Consider the following 15,303-nt stretch of genomic DNA (forward strand, 5'->3'; position numbering starts at 1 on the left):
GGGGAAATCTGAAAGAAAAGCAGAAATTTTGATTACGTAGGATGTGTTTCCAAATTAGGATAAATTAGAATATAAAGAGATGTTTGAGAAATTATTTTTCTAGTAGCTCTTTGTAATATACATTGACAGATGAGGGACTGAATTCAACTACAAAAAGTAAAATAGTTAGAATAAAGTGTGATAAGAACACAAACCAAAGTAGAAATGAGAATAATAAGTAAAAATGTTGAGCCAGGAGTACTTGCCATGGTAAACAGAAAATAATATTATAATAAAATTTCAAGTAACAGAAAAAAATTCAATGAAATATGTTTGAAAAAATAAATCTGAGAAACAGATTTGAGAGAAATGATTCAGGGTTTGGGAATGAATCCCTGGGTTCCTGTTTCATCCTAGGTGATTTGTTTCACTTGACATGCCAACGACTACTAATTCTGTACTGTCCGTGATGACTTCTTCCCTACCTTTGGGATCAATGTTCAATCTTCACTGGCAATTTAATGGGCTTCACAAACCTAAAATATGTTCAATTCTAGTTTTCAGCCAACACTTCTTCCCCCAACTTGTTTCTCCCCTAGGCTTACTAAAGTCAGTGGCTCAACCATCTTTTTAGGTAATCAAGAAAGAAAACAAGAAGTCATCTCTGAGGGCTTTCTTTCCCAGAACCAACAGGAAACAACAGGTGCTGTTGACTCTGACTCTAAAACCTCCCTCACATCTCTCCTGTCTGGCTATCACCATAGTCTGAGGCATCATCAGATGTTTGACTCTTAGCTTCCTCATTTGCTCATTTTTCAATCCATATGGCAGCAGCAATCTCTTCATAATATAAATTGAGTCATGCCATTATTCCTACATAGAACTTTCCATTTTGTTTAAATTAAAGTTCTAACTCCTCACCTGGCCTAACAAAATACCTTCTCTACCTGCTTTCCAGCTCTACCATGGATAGCTCTCTCCTTGTCTACTGTGCTCCTTCCTTGTTGACCTTCTTTCTGTCCCCCAGATAACTGTCCCAAGATCTTTGTGCTTACCGTTTACTTGCAATACCTTTCTTCTCTGATAGTCCCTGGTGCCTGGCTCATTTCCTCTTCAAAGACATGTGATCACTCTAATTAAAGTATTCACCAGATCATGCTTCATCATTATTTTCCTAGTCTCATTCCTCTAAATACTCATTGTTACTATCTTGGCTATTTTTCCTTTGTTAACCATCTATCTCCTTTGTTGGCTAAAATAAAGATAATCTCAGCTCAGGAACCATCTGTATCTTGTTTAGGGCTACATTCTTGGGGCTAAGAATGATGTTTAGCATACTGTACACACATCAACATTTTTATTGTAAATAAATGATCCAAAATATAAATGAATTATTACTTTTACTATCAAAGAAGAATAAAAGGCAGAGATGTTTATGTTGATAGAAAGTTTTTTTAATTAAATCTGAATTATTATCTATATTTATATTTTTCTTCCCTGTATACTACTAAAAAGACAGAAGAGGGAAAGAAAGAAGCTAACAAATTTTTAGTGAGAGATATCTGATACAGAGGAAGTTTGTATGAATCGAGAACCAATGAGAACAAGTCAGTTTGGCCCAGCAGAATCTTTATGTATTCCACATTAGAAGCAACGTATAATATACCTGGTGGGTTACGAAGGATGTTAAAACAGAGAAACAGGAGGATTAATGGAAAGTCTCTGAGAGAGCAGTTCAGCCTCCAGCTTCCCCTCTCTTTCTACTCCCACGTAGCATACCTTCCTATATCTTTCAGGAAATCTAAGGTTTATTTCAGCAGGAACCAATCCAAACAAATCTGAACTCAAGAACTTAAAACAACACAAGGCTGGGATGAAGCAGAAAATAAAAATGAGAATCACCAGACCCTTATCATCCTTCCCCATTCTGCTTCTGAAATACCTGCAGTCAGGATCACAGCCCAGATTCTGTTCTGGTTTACTTATCTTTCAGGGGAAAAGATGTTCTCTGCAAACAGTGAATATCCCCAGATAATAAAGGTGTTTATATTGACATTTGGGGATCTTCCTGTAAACTTCCAAGATCCAAACCAAACATTTTGCTGTAAGCTTAAATGTTGATTAATGTTTCCTATCCAATTTCTAATCATCTTTATAGTCCCTCTTTCTTAAACATCAACATATATCAAAAGATCAATACACATATGAAGCTATATGAAGAAAGCTTAGAAGACAGCTTATAAAGTTTAAGAGCTTAGATGCAATCAGAGACCAAAACAAACAGGAAAAAGCCACCTGTAGAAAACAGAGGAAAAGAGCAAAGAATACTCACAGAAATATAAACACAAAGTAAGGTAGTAGATTAAAAATCCACAGGCCCTACTTATCCCACAAAGAGATAAGTAAGCTTAAATGTTGATTAATGTTTCCTATCCAATTGCTAATCATCTTTATCGTCCCTCTTTCTTAAACATCAACATATATCAAAAGATCAATACACATATGAAGCTATATAATACACAAAAGATCAATACACATATGAAGCTATATGAAGAAAGCTTAGAAGACAGCTTATAAAGCTTAAGAGCTTAGATGCAATCAGAGACCAAAACAAACAGGAAAAAGCCACCTGTAGAAAACAGAGGAAAAGAGCAAAGAATACTCACAGAAATATAAACACAAAGTAAGGTGGTAGATTAAAAATCCACAGGCCCTACTTATCCCACAAAGAGACTAAGGTAACAATAATATATGAGCCAGAAGACTTCTATGAGAACTATAGGAACCAAATGAGCAAATGCAGCATCCAGGCCATTGTATAACCAAGATGGGACTCCAGCAAAAGGGGAAGGGAAACTTATAGTGTTTGGACTGCTCATTTGTCTTCCTTCTCCTAGACAGTATAGATGGAAACCTCATGCCCCCACACTGGGGATCCTCTTTCAGGATGTAAACAAAAGAGTAGACCATACATCCTAATTCTGGGTTGCCTTGGGGACTGGTTTCTGCCTTGCCTGATTAAGCACTAATGGGATCGGCAACAGAGTTTGGAAACCACTGAAAACAAAAGTAAGCAGCATGTTAAAGCTGTAGTTTTATAGGTAGACAATAAGGAAGCAAATCATCAGAAAAGACTTCAGAGGTCCTAGAACCTCCACCAGGGCTGACTGGTAAGGGTCTTTCCATGAACAGATAGTACACAAAGGCTGGGAGAGGGAATTGTTTTCAAAATGCCCGAATACTGGCAAAAAAATTATAGGGTATATGAAGAAGCAGGAAAAGCCAACCTAATCACAAGAAACAAAACTCCAGAAATTGACTCTAAGAAAACACAAATCCTTTCTGACAAAGAATTTAGATTAACTACCATAAAAACACTCGATGAGCTAAAAGAACACAGACAACTGAACTCAGGAAAATGATGTATTAATAAAATGAGAATAATAACAAAGAAATAGAAACTATAAAAAAAGAACTAAAAAGAAATTCTGTAACTTAAAAATATAATAATAGAACTAAACAATTTATTAAAAGAGTTCAATAGCAGATTTAATCAGGCAGAAAAAAATAATAAACAAAGATAGTCCATTTGAAATCTTTGAGCTAGAGGAAAAAAAATAAAAGAAGTGATAAAGAAAAGTGAAAACTGATGGGACTATCAAGCAGACCAATATATGCATTATGGGAATCTTACAAAGAAGAGAGACGTAGGGGTAGAGAGCTTATCTGAAGAAATAGTAGTTTAAAATCCCCCAAGTCAGAGGAAAGAAATTTACACACATACAAATTTACGGAACCCAAGAATTCCAACTTGTATAAATTCAGCACATTATAAACAAACTGTCTAAAGTCAAAGACAAAGAGCGACTCTTGAATCAAGAGAAAAGTAATTTGCTTTTGTACAAGGAGCTGCCATAAGATTATCAGTGTCTTTCTTAACAGAAACTTTGGACGGATGATATAGTCAAAGAGCTGTAAGAAAAACATCAACAACCAAGAATACTGTATCCAGTGAAACTGTCCTTCAAAATGAGGTAAAATTATGACTTCCCTAAATAAATTAAAGCTGAGAGAATTCATTACTAGTAGGCCTAACCAACCTTAACAACAAATGCAAATGGGAAAGTATTTCAAATTGAAATGAAAGGATGATAGTAGAAATACAAAACTTTATGAAAATATAAATTATCCTACTCAAGATAAATATGTAGACAAATATAGCAACCTGTACTCTTATAATTTTGGTACAGAGAATTCAAGTGACAAACATAAAAAAATTAAATCTATGTTAACTGGTACATAATATATGAAGATTAATTTGTGACAACAACATAAAGTGAAGGTAGAGCTGTAAAGGAGCAGAGTTTCATATGTGATTGAAGCAATCAGTTTAAAATAGAATACTATAACTTTACTATGAAATCAATATATAATCACCTACACACTCATGTGAATGGCAAAACATAACTATAGTCCAGAAGGTATTAAGGAAGAGGAGAGAGAGGGGAGGGGGGATATGGGAAGAGGGAGGTTATTTGGGGGGACCTCACCTAATGTGCATGATGCAATGGTACATTTCAAAACTATTAAGAAATAAGTATAATTGTGATGGATGTGTTACTTAGTTCAATGCAAGCATTCTACATTGTGTATTGAAGCAGTACCCTGAACCCCATAAATGCATCAATGTACAAAGTTATGATTTAATAAAAAATAATAATTAAAAAAAAGAAATTTTCTAAGGGCTAAAAGTTCTCAAATCAAAAACCTAAACTTTATACCCCAAGAAACAAGAAAAAAGAACAAACTAATAAGGAAAAAAAGAGAAATTGTAGAAGGTTCAAAACAGAAAAAATTATTCCATGAAAAGAAAGGAGTTAATGATGTTGACACATCAGCATCTTTGAATACAGAGCAATACCTTTCCAATTAGGCCAAAAAATAATTCAGCTCAGAATATCATCCTATGTTAAGCCATTAATCACTTAGAATTATGGATTTTTTGACTTAACATGTACTTCAGCAAACTTGGGAGAAAAAAATGGAGACTTGGAAACAAACGCAACAAAAAAGTGGGATTTGAGACATCATGGGTCAAACCACCCAGGAATATGGGAAATACCAGGACTATAGTGGTGTTCCCAGTTTAAGGAACTGCCAGTGCAGGTTACATGTCAGAGGTTGTCAGTAGTTACTGAGCATTTGGAAAACTCATTCGTTTGCTGTGAAGTCTGTATGGTAAACTGGAAAAAACTAGCAAGAGATAAATAGAAAACAAAGACAATTAATAAAAAATAAGATGTTCACTACCAACTTTGTTATTAAAAAGGAAACATAAATTACTCCATGGCTCATCAATGATCAATTCTGAGACTATTTAATAATTTAAATCTGGACTTATTTAACCAAAAACTGTAATAAAATATATTGACAGAATGAGGGAAAGTGGATATGGATGCCTAGAAAATTTAATTTCTCAATAACTATAATAAAAAGCCCAGAGTTAATACACGAAGTCGATAAATCAAAAAAGAATGGAATAAAGGGAATGGAATAAGTCTAATTAAAATAATTGAACAATTATATCTATAGGCCAGGACCAGGGTTAGCTAGATATGGAGAACAGTAACTTCTGTTTTTCTCTTGCTCATATTTTAATAATATTTTATTTTTTAACATACATGCAGATATTTGTGGATAAAAAAATTCAGTAACTAGCACCAGCCCCTGCTAACACACACTTTCACGCACTAGTCATTAAATTGGGAATTGGTTACAAATTCACACACAAAAGAAAAATTCTTAGTTCCTGGCTGGTTTGCAAGAAGCAAAGTTCATGGAGTGTAAGCAGTGACAGTACACTGATGGTGGCACGGGTCACAACTGTGATGACCTTCCGGTCTGAACAAAAATGTCACACAGGAGGTACCAACTTCAGTAAAACTTGTTTTTGAAAAGTAATTTTTATAGAGATTATAAGATTAAAAAGTAGCTTATAAAAAATAAAAAATAGCTTATAAAATTCTCAGACCGATTTATAGGGGACAATGCTTTACTAAATATATTCCAGATTTTCATATAATTTCATATGGGGTTATGAAATTCAAAACATTATTTTCACACACTGACTAAAACATAGATAAATGCTTTTGATCACTGTTGATACCACATTGCAGAAAAACAACTCTGACGCATGCCTGTAATCCTAGCACTCCAGGAGGCCAAGACAGAAGGATTCCTTGAGATCAGGAGTTTGAAACGAGCCTGAGCAAAAGTGACGCCCCATCTCTACTAAAAATAGGAAAAACTATGTGAGTATAGTGGTATAGTCTCAGCTATCCACGGGGCTGAAGCAGCTGGATCATTTGAGCCCAGGAATTCAAGGTTTCAGGGAACAGTGATAACACCACTGCAGTCTAGCTGGGGTGACAGAGTAAGACTGTCTTATAAAAAAACAAAACAACAAACCAAGAGAACCAACCCCCCCCCACCCCACAAACCCTGGAAAAACCCTTCTCTCGTGTTTCTTGATAAAATTGTCAACATAATGAGTGACCTATCAAGCTATGTGTGACTCTGGTGACTATAGATTCCAGGCCTCTCTAGGAACAGTAGGTGTTTAGATCCCACTGACATCCCAAGGCAAAGAATTCTGAATTAAATAAGTCATTTCAACTTGCCCGTGAGGAAAACAATGCCAATACTAGAATGCGAGGGGCAAAGGCTCATTTTTATCAGAGGGAAATACATTTTTACCCAAATTAGTTCCTAACTATTCCACAAGAGCCTGTTAGAATATTGTCAGCAAAGGAAAGGGCCATGATAATTAGGAACATAAAAGTGATAATGGCTGACAACCATTAATTTTTTTAAAAAAGTATATTTAAAATGATCTTGACATAACAAACAGAATAGAGTTACTAAATAAGAGTTTTCATGAATTTTTATAATCTTTGGTTTAGGAATACCATAATTTAAGTTTTACTTAATTACTTAATTTACTTTCCATAATTTAAGAATTTACTATTATGTAACTTAATAGTAACTTAAATCATGCCTCTGGTTTATGACATAGAAAGGAGGATATAGATATTTTGGGGGATGGGAGGCATTGCTATTGTTTGATTTTCCCCACATTTATGTACAGTAGCTCGACTGTAGTCATTATTGATATATATAGCACCTTTAATACCTACGAGTAACAAAACAAAATCGAGGTGAATTTACAGTTAATCTTAAAATTTAAATAACAAAATAGCATCAATTATGATAAGCTTAAATAATAAACACCCTTCTACATAAATCAAGTCAACTCTCAACTTTAATTAAAATTTCAATTAAAAACCCTAGACACCCAGTGGGTCTGAACGAATACATTCACATATAATGAGTCTTTAAAAGGACTCACTAATTTCAAGCACTAGTTGTCATTTCTGTTCATAATACGTTTTCATATGGAACTCCAAACAGTATGTTTGTAAAAAAGGTTCCTGAGCTTAAAGGGAAAGTGAGTAGAAAGTAACAGTTGAAACAAGTCTTGAAATAATAGCTAACATTAGGAGTTTGGATATATTCACTCCATTTAATCCTTATAACAATGACCTGTGGTGGGTTCTATGATTATCCTCATTTTACAGCTGAGAAAATTTAAGAGTGCAACAAAATTAATTAATTTGCTCAAGGCCATCCATTTCAACATGGTACCTCCTTTCATGGATGTTTAAGTTATTAAGAGAAGAGCCAAAGGTTTCCGCTCATACTGTCCTATTTATAACCACAATTCTCCTGTAGTCTTCCCTTAGCCTTCAATAATGAATCTACCCTGCCTTAGCGACCCAGAAGTTCACAGGTGTTTCCTGGTGTTTTTATCTGCCAGTATATACAGCTTCACTATCGTACCTGACTTAGGACTGAGGTTGAGATTTATATATAAAGGAATACTAGCGCTGTGCCTACAGTCTGGAGCCAGCCTGACGTGGACGGGGCAGTTCTGGTTTGATCAAATTCTTAATAATTCAAAATAAGAAAAACCTATTCATGGGTTCTTCCAAAAGGTAAACAACTTCCATTTTTATGAACAATTTTTATTAAATCCCTACTGTGCAATGTTTTCATGAGGTGTAAAACTACTTTAAATATTGGACAGCTGTAGAAAACTGTAGGGAGCTGTTTTCTCTTAAATATTAGTCAACTTCCTCATTTTCTGAATGAAGAACATGAAAGTGACAAAGTTACATGATTTGCCTAAGATGTTAATGTTCTTCAGAGACAGAAAGCCACAACCCAAATGTAGGTCTGTCTCCAAGCTTCCATGCAGGTGTCCTTATTAATTTTCAAGAAAGCTAAACTGATTATATTAACACTTGAAACTAATAAATCATTTAAATGATTGATAACACTGAAGGCAAACAAAATAATCTTACCTGTAAGAACCGTACATCACTTTCTGGCAGTCAACTAACAAAAATTTCTGTTCCATTTTTCCATGGAATTTTGCCCCTGTTTTTGAAACATAATCTTGGCCTTTAACTGTCCGCACACGAATATTCTAGAATGATACGTAAATGTAAAATGCAAATTATGGCTAGAAAGGGGATATTTTAAAACGTAAAAGTGCATTATCAAGATAACACCCAAAAAAATGACCGAGTAAATTTTTGAATAATATAAAAAATTTAGTGAAAAGAAACTTTTACATCATGTCCTAAAAATTAAATACTTAAGGAAAATAATTACTTGAAATACATATTTTAACATAGTTTAAATAGGAAATATTACTTTACATTTATACAAAATGGTTTCATAAATCACTTAGGATCGTAGTATAATAAAATATTTGGGTTATAGTATCATGATGATATTAATAAAATAATTTAAATGAAAATCTATACTCCTTTTAAAAAGTTAAATGTGACTGAAAACGTGATGCCAAAGTACTTTGATAAACAATATCTTGTTGGATTATAGAAGCACTTGAGTCAGCAGTTTCAAGGTTGTGCATATAAAACTGAAGCGTAAGTGTGGTTGGTAGCAAAGTTAACTTAGAAGCTTGTTTCTCTAAGAAAAACACACTATAAAACATTCATGGAGATATATTTTCAGTCATTTTCTGAAAAGTACAGAATGATCAATATGCCACCTTAAATACACATGGATTGTTTTACTTTTGCATTAACTTACCTTCACATGCCTTACATTTAACTTAAATTGTACACAAAATACTTGAGAAAAAAAACAAAACAAAACATTGAATTCTTACCCTGAGACGTTGAACTTGACAACCCTGTTTCTCAGTCATGTTTAGAAAATGACTAAAACTGGACTCATCAAGCAGAATGTATACAGATATCCCTCGAGTTGACGCCTCTACTATTTCTTTGAAAATGTCCACATCTGTAAACATATCCATTACTAAAGCAATCACCTGTTAAAGATAAGAATATGAAACAATTTTAGATACTTAAATGATAAAGATTAAGAAATAGCTAACTTTAGGGCGGCGCCTGTGGCTCAAGGAGTAGGGCGCCGGTCCCACATGCCGGAGGTGGCAGGTTCAAACCTAGCCCCGGCCAAAAAAAAAAACAAAACAAAAAACAAACAAAAAAAGAAATAGCTAACTTTCAGTACAGATAAAACAAAAGCACAAAAAATATACATATAAATATACGTGAATGTTCACAAAATTTTCTCAAATATAAAACTTACTAAAAATGAGCAAATGACTATACGCAGATTTTCTACCATGACGTTTTCATTTCAGCTTTGAATTCAAGGGAATCTGCATTTCAGTAGGATTTGAATGAAGAACAAATTCAAATCATGGGTTGGATGGGACAGTGTGGAAACCAATGTTACAATTTTCTTCAGAGCCATTTTCAGGGAAAAGTAAAACTTCTAGAACTAGTTGCTAAGAAAAAGGTCTTAAGAAACTAGGACAGAGCAAAAAATTCTTTTAGACATAGAAATATATCTAGGAAAGGATGAAAGATGGAGAAAAGGTTAAAGAAGACTTAAAAACTAGAAAATTAAATAAGAAGCTATCCCTTGGTCTATGTGTGGGATTGGCTCCCCACAGATGCCAAGATGCACAGTACTCAAGTCTGGCCCTCGGTCCTACAGAAGCTGTGTGTCCACAAAACAGGCCCTCTCTGCTGAGTCTGTATCCACATAGATGGTTAAAACAAATTCCTGCCTAAGTGGACCCACACAGTTCAAACCCATGTTTTTCAAGGGCCAACTGTACCTACCTAAAATTAACTTAGTAGATAGAATAAGCAAAAGAAGGAAAATCAAGAAAAAAGTGACAGGAGTTAGAAAGTAAATGCAGAGGAAAATGCTCTAAAGAACAGGCCCCTAAAATGGAAAAGGTCCTTGTTGGTTATTATAAATAAAACCATTATTGACTCTGAGAAGAATGAGAGGGAAATAAGGTTGTAAGAAGAAAAAGAATCATTTAATTGGCTGACCACCTATGATGCACCAGCTATATTTATTGATGACCTACTATGTGCTAGACAAGAAGGACAAAATTTGTGCCCTTGTGAAGCTTACAGTCCAATGGAGGAAGACACGGTAAGCATTAAACATAATAAATAAATTATATAATGAATTATAAGGTTTTTTTTTTGGAAAATACAGAGCGGGATAGGGGAATCATAGGTTTCAGGAAATTAGGAAGAAAAAGTTTGGGAGTTGCAGGGCAGGTTTCATTGAGACTGTGTCTTTTCAGCAAAGACTTAAAAGGATTTGAAGGTATGCACCTGAGTATCTTGAGGCAGAGTGGTCCAGGCAGAGGAAACCACCAGTTCTTCTCTGACATATTCAAGAAACAGCAAGGAGATGATAAGAAAGAAAATGATAAAGGGAGAGTTATCACATTGTCTTAAGGGCAGTCTAAAGCTTTAGGTGTTTTTATCTAAGATTGTAAGCTAGTAGAGGGCTTTAAGTTAAAGTAATCATATGATCCGATTATATTTTGAAAGGAACGTTCTGGTTACTGTGTTAAGGACAGACTTGAAAGATGGTGGGGGGGGTGGGGAGCAGTAGAACTATTGGGGCAATTCAAGTGGGAGGTGGTGCTGGTGGCCAGGACCAGGATGGTAGTGTGAGTGATGAAATGGTCAGATCTGAATACCTTTGAGCCTAAACAACTTGTGGATGGATTGAATGTGAGGCGTGAGAGTGAAAGAAGCAAACGAGTTAACTAAAATTTTTAGCCTCACTGACCTGAAAACCAGATTTGTCATCAGCGGTAGTAAATTTTACGTGCAGGATTAAAATGGAAAGTTAAGTTTGAGGAGCTTAAGTATTGAAGTGGAATGCGGAACAGAGAGGTCTGGGGGAAGGTAATAGTTAAAGACAAGTCATCAAGCAAGAGAGGATACGTACAATGACCGAGGATGAAGCTCCGGGACACTCCAAGGTTAAGAAGTCTTACGTGAAAGGAAGTACCAGCAAAGGAGACTGAGCAAAAGAACAGGTGCAATCCCGATGCAAAGCAGAAACAGAGCACCTGTCAGGAGGCTGGTGTACTCAGGAGAGTCAAATCCCACTGCCAGGCCTCGGGCAGTTTCAGTGAAGTAGAAATAGAAAAAGTCACATTGGAAGGGATTTAACAGATCGGGAAGAGACACTGGCTTTAGCGAGTATAAACAACTATTTTTTGTATGATTTGACTCTTGTAGGAAATAGAGAAATAGAGCCATAGCAGTGGGAAAAACTGGGTAAAGAAAAGTTGCATTTTGTTTCCATTTATTTTTAAGTTGACATAAAATTGTACGTGTTTGTCACGTACAACACGATGTTAAGATATGGAATCAACCTAAGTATTCATCAGCAGGTGAACGGACAAAGTAAATGTGGCATATATTGCACACATGTGCACATGTGCACACACACACTCTGTCGGGATACTAGTCAGTCATAAAGAAGAACAAAACCCTCCCCTTTGTGACAATATGAGTGAACGTGAAGGGCATTATGTTAAGTGAAATAAGGCAGGCACAAAAAGACAAAAACCACATGATCTCACTCACATGAGGAAACTGAAGATGCTTTGTTTAAAGGTAAAAAAATATTATGTTTCTATGCTAAGGAAAGACTCCTGGAAAAATACCTAACAATTGCAATCAGTGTAACCTGGCTTATTGTACCCTCAATGAATCCCCAACAATAAAAAAAATCAGTGGTGCAAGAGAAGGGAAGAGGTGAGGTGACAAAGAAGAAAATTTCTGGAGCAATGTCTTAGAGTAGGTAATAAAAGGTATAATCCACTAGGGCAGAAATAAATGAATGATAGCCTCGTGACAGGAAGCTGGAAGGCCAAGCAGACAGGTGCGGAGGCTGCTCCTGAAGAGGAGATGGGATAGGGGTGCTGGGAAGTTCTCTGCACTGATTTGCTCCGTGTGGTAGAAAGCAGGGTCCTCGATGGAGAGTGGCTGAGAGGACATTTGAGAGGTTTGAGGGAAAAGGTTTTCAGTAGTCATCTAGGAAGGTAAGAAAGAAAATAGACTAAGGAGATAGGGTATGATTGCCAGGCAGCTTAGCACTGACATGAAAGAACCTTAAGGACCGATGTGGCTGTGAATTATTCTTCAGCCTGGCTCAGCTGCAGGGCTGCAGGCACAGAGTAGGCAGGGTTAGTTTAACCATGGCTGTACTTCTGCCATGAATCTGTAACAAACAGAGAGAGGGCGGGGGTAATGAAGCTACGTGTAAGGTGGAGCGGCTGGAGTGATTGTGTGCTTTAATCTGGACATAAAGAAGAGAAAGGGTGTGGAGAATGTGACAGGCAGTGAAATGGGCCTCTGATCAGTGAATTAGAGGTGCTGCTGGGGTTTAAGAACACTTAGATATTAAGAGATTGTTATTAATATTTTAGGTTTAATAACTATCTTTTTTATTTATACATGTTCATATAGCTACGGATGAAAACAGCATGCCTTGAATTGACTTCATATTATAACAAATGAAACAAAATTGGCCTTGACTTGATAATTGTTTTTTTTTTTTTTTTAATTTGGCCGGGGCTGGGTTTGAACCCGCCACCTCCGGCATATGGGACCGGCGCCCTACCCGCTGAGCCACAGGCGCCGCCCGACTTGATAATTGTTGAAATTGGTTGACTGCACATGAGAATTCTGTATAATATTTATTCTACTTTTGCAACTTTCTATAACACAAAGTTTTCTCTCTCTCTCTTTTTTTTTTTTTTTGCAGTTTTTGGCCAGGGCCAGGTTTGAACCTACCATCTCCGGCATATAGGGCTAGTGCCCTACTCCTGAACCACAGGTACCACCCAACACAAAGTTTTTTAAAAAATTAAAAAGACATGAATATTTGATTGTAGTAGGTACAAGACCTAGAAAGCCAGCTGTATCAGCAGAGGTAATAATCAGTCACATGGGACAATATGAATCAGTTTACACAGGGCCTGCACGATACAGGCCATGACATTGTCAAGGACATGATTGAGAGTCAATGGCCGAGTTGCATTAAGAAGAGGTCACGAAGCCAGGTGTGGTGGCTCACGCCTGTAATCCCAGCACTTTGGGAGACCAAAGATGGTGGATTGCTGGAGTTCACGAGTTTGAGAGCAGCCTGAGCAAGAGTGAGACCTTGTCTCCAGTAAAAATAGAAAGAAAAAAAAAAAGCAATTAGTTGGGTGGGGTGGCAGCTACTTGTAGTCCCAGCTACTTGGGAGGCTGGGGCAACAGGATTGCTGGAGCCTAGGAGTTTGAGGTTGCTGTGAGCTATGATGCCACAGCACTCCACCTACGGTGACAGAGTGAGACTCTCTCAAAAAAGAAAGAAAGAAAGAAGAGGTCATGGGAGGAGAGGACAAGAAAGTGGTCTTTAGAAAGATCTCTTACACGCATACTGAAACTGCAAGGAATTGAGACAAGGAATGATGGAAAGAGGAATAGAGACTAGGGAGCAAAAATTATCAAGAAAGGAGAGGGAACAGAATGAACTGAGACTAGCCACACCCGACACACCAGAAGGATGTAATGGATATATTGTGAATATGTAAGACGCCGAGCAAAGCTATAGATGATACATGAACGCATTTCATCTACTGTAACATGATGTTTAAACAAAACACTGTATGATGCTCATATTATATCAATGACGACATTCTTCAAACCGCTTGCAGAACATACTCCAACCAGATTTTCTCTAGGAAGAGCAATTTCAATCATTCCAGGGGCCTGGAACATTTCTTCTCTTCCTTATGAATGGTAGGAGGAGCTAGATGAAGGGAGAAGCTAGTGATTAACAACCTCGTAGTCTACGTGTATGAAAACTTTCATAACGTCGAATATGAAAAACCTTTACATCGTATCTACAACAATCGATGCATCCACAATGCACAAATGAGTTGTGTAATGAAATATGGACATTGGCACCAAGGAAATGTCTGTATTATAAATTCATTTTTAAAACTGACTTTTAAAAATGCACGGTTAAATGCAGTGTGGCACTAATATTTTTAACTAGAAAATAAATTTTTAAAGCTTTGAACATTATTATATAACATGATATTTTTAGATCATTGTATTTAAAAATGTATTTTTAACTTGACAAGTAGTCTCAAGTGACCAAATTACTTTAGATTTTGGAAATGAATAAAGACACATTCCCAGGACACATACAGGTTTTTGTCTGCAAAAAGTAATTGAAGTCACTCAGCCACTGGGTGATTTTGTCTTTCTTGCATGACAGGTAATGTTCAAGCACCCTGGATTCGGATCCAGGAGACTACAGTACACCTCTTTGACGAGTTTATCGGATGTTAACGAAGTCAGCTTGCTTCTCAGGGCTTCTGTCTCCTTGTGTCATCTCTTGATGTCTTGTAAGGTTATACGAAAGCTACAGAAAATTTCAGCTATGCCACAAAAGGCAAAATAAAACGTAGCTATTTTTCAATGATAAGGTTGTATTCCTGGGAAGGAAGAGTAATTAGAAAAGAGGTATGGCAAAGCTGATCTGAAATTAGTATATGCCTGTTAGTTATCTAAATCACTCTGTGCTTTAAAAGATATGACCACAGTTGCTACATGTAATCAAAGACAAATTATATGCCTGAGTAGTATAAGGCTTTTCAAAAGGCACATCAATTGATTATGCACGTATTACGTTAATATAGAAACTAGTTATATTAAATGGTATTCATTAAACTACCATGACATTATATGTTCCTTAAATTCTTCCTTTGCTTCTCATTAATTCTTGTTATAAATTCATAATTCTTGCATGATAAATTGAAAAAGTAAATAAATAAATGCATTCACCAGAAACATGAGACTTAGAACCCAGGTATCG

The 15,303-nt window shown here is 36.0% G+C and overlaps 1 protein-coding gene across 1 annotated transcript in view; it reads right to left on the bottom strand.

Annotated features, from left to right (window-relative positions):
* FAM83B (family with sequence similarity 83 member B) overlaps nucleotides 1-15,303 on the bottom strand; it is a 78,372-nt gene that overhangs the window by 3,845 nt on the left and 59,224 nt on the right. Inside the window, exons 3-4 of the mRNA XM_053603686.1 lie at nucleotides 9,239-9,403; nucleotides 8,403-8,527 (exon numbers count right to left, since the gene is read on the bottom strand). Coding sequence (XP_053459661.1) covers nucleotides 8,403-8,527; nucleotides 9,239-9,403 — 290 coding nt within the window. The remainder of the gene's footprint in view (nucleotides 1-8,402; nucleotides 8,528-9,238; nucleotides 9,404-15,303) is intronic.

Source organism: Nycticebus coucang, chromosome 9 (genome assembly GCF_027406575.1).
Source record: "Nycticebus coucang isolate mNycCou1 chromosome 9, mNycCou1.pri, whole genome shotgun sequence".
Classification (NCBI taxonomy): Eukaryota; Metazoa; Chordata; class Mammalia; order Primates; family Lorisidae; genus Nycticebus; species Nycticebus coucang.